The sequence below is a fragment of the Apaloderma vittatum genome, unplaced genomic scaffold (assembly GCF_000703405.1).
Source record: "Apaloderma vittatum isolate BGI_N311 unplaced genomic scaffold, ASM70340v1 scaffold25834, whole genome shotgun sequence".
In the NCBI taxonomy this organism is placed as follows: domain Eukaryota; kingdom Metazoa; phylum Chordata; class Aves; order Trogoniformes; family Trogonidae; genus Apaloderma; species Apaloderma vittatum.
Genome location: NW_009714764.1, coordinates 2097 through 3358, shown reverse-complemented (window position 1 = coordinate 3358; position 1262 = coordinate 2097). Strand labels below are relative to the sequence as shown.

The following is a 1262-nucleotide window of genomic DNA, read 5'->3' as shown; positions in this document are numbered from 1 at the left end:
CTGGGACCGGAGAGGCCACAGGCGGCGGCGAGGGGGGAGCAGATCTCGTCTTGGCCGCTCCGGGAAAGGCAGGGCCTGTGGCACGAGCTGGGCTGAAGCACGTCTCGGTGGTCTGAGATGAGATCATGTGCTTCGCAGGCGGAAGAGGACTCTGGGTGCGAGTAGCTGTTGCAAGAACACAGGCCCACATTGTTCTTGGGCGGTTTAAGGATGTAGGAGTGGGGGATTCGTGTCTTTTGCTTCTTATTTAAAAATGACAGCAAACTCCTTAGGGCTAAAGAGCCAGGAGGGGCAGACAGAGAAATTAAAGAAAGGATGGAAGCCGGAAGCAGTAGGTGTAAAATACCGTGGCTAACGATGCTGTTTTAAACTGGAGACTCTCTTTTCTCTAACTCCTTTCCTTCCTGTTTTCCGTCTGCTGCTCCATGTTGTCTCACTCACATTTTCTGCCCCTCCAGACAACATCGTCTGCCTTGAAAGGTGCCATTCAGCTGGGCATTACACACACAGTTGGAAGCTTGAGCACCAAACCCGAAAGAGATGTTCTCATGCAAGATTTCTACGTAGTAGAAAGTATTTTCTTCCCGAGGTCAGTGCTCTCTTTCTTCTCTGGGTGGTGGTTTGGTGCCGAGTAACGGCGTTAGCTCCCAGCCCCGCTCACACACGAAGGAACCGCCTGGGTCTGTCCCTCGTGTGAGCAAAGGCAGGCGTGCTGCTGCGTGTGCCCACGCGTGTCACTCCTGGGGGGATGCTTTTAGGGCAGCTTCTTAACAAGTTTTCCAAATACAAATACTTGTGCCTGCTTCTCCCCTTGCTCAGTGAAGGGAGCAACCTCACCCCAGCTCATCACTACAACGACTTTCGGTTCAAAACCTACGCCCCAGTGGCCTTTCGCTATTTCCGGGAGCTCTTTGGGATCCGACCGGACGACTATCTGGTAAGCTGGTGCCTGGGCCTCGTTGCCGTTCGTTGCGTGCTCGGCACGACGGGTGTTTGTCGTGTTCCCTCTCCAGGAGCCGCGGTGGGCAGTGAGGCCCCGTTGCAGGCTCTGAGCGCGGCAGCGGGTACCTCTGTTAATATTTGAAAGGAAGAGCCTTCGTGCTGAAGTTTCCCGTTGGTGTCTATCTCACCTCTACGTTCTCACCTTGTCCTCCTCAGTACTCGCTCTGCAACGAGCCGCTCATCGAACTTTCCAACTCCGGGGCCAGCGGATCCCTCTTCTACGTATCGAGCGACGATGAGTTTATCATCAAAACGGTTCA

General features: G+C 54.3%; 1 protein-coding gene across 1 annotated transcript in view; it reads left to right on the top strand.

Annotated features, from left to right (window-relative positions):
* PIP5K1A (phosphatidylinositol-4-phosphate 5-kinase, type I, alpha) overlaps nt 1-1262 on the top strand; it is a 5697-nt gene that overhangs the window by 2357 nt on the left and 2078 nt on the right. The window contains 3 exon segments of the mRNA XM_009868893.1: nt 459-589; nt 820-937; nt 1159-1257. Coding sequence (XP_009867195.1) covers nt 459-589; nt 820-937; nt 1159-1257 — 348 coding nt within the window.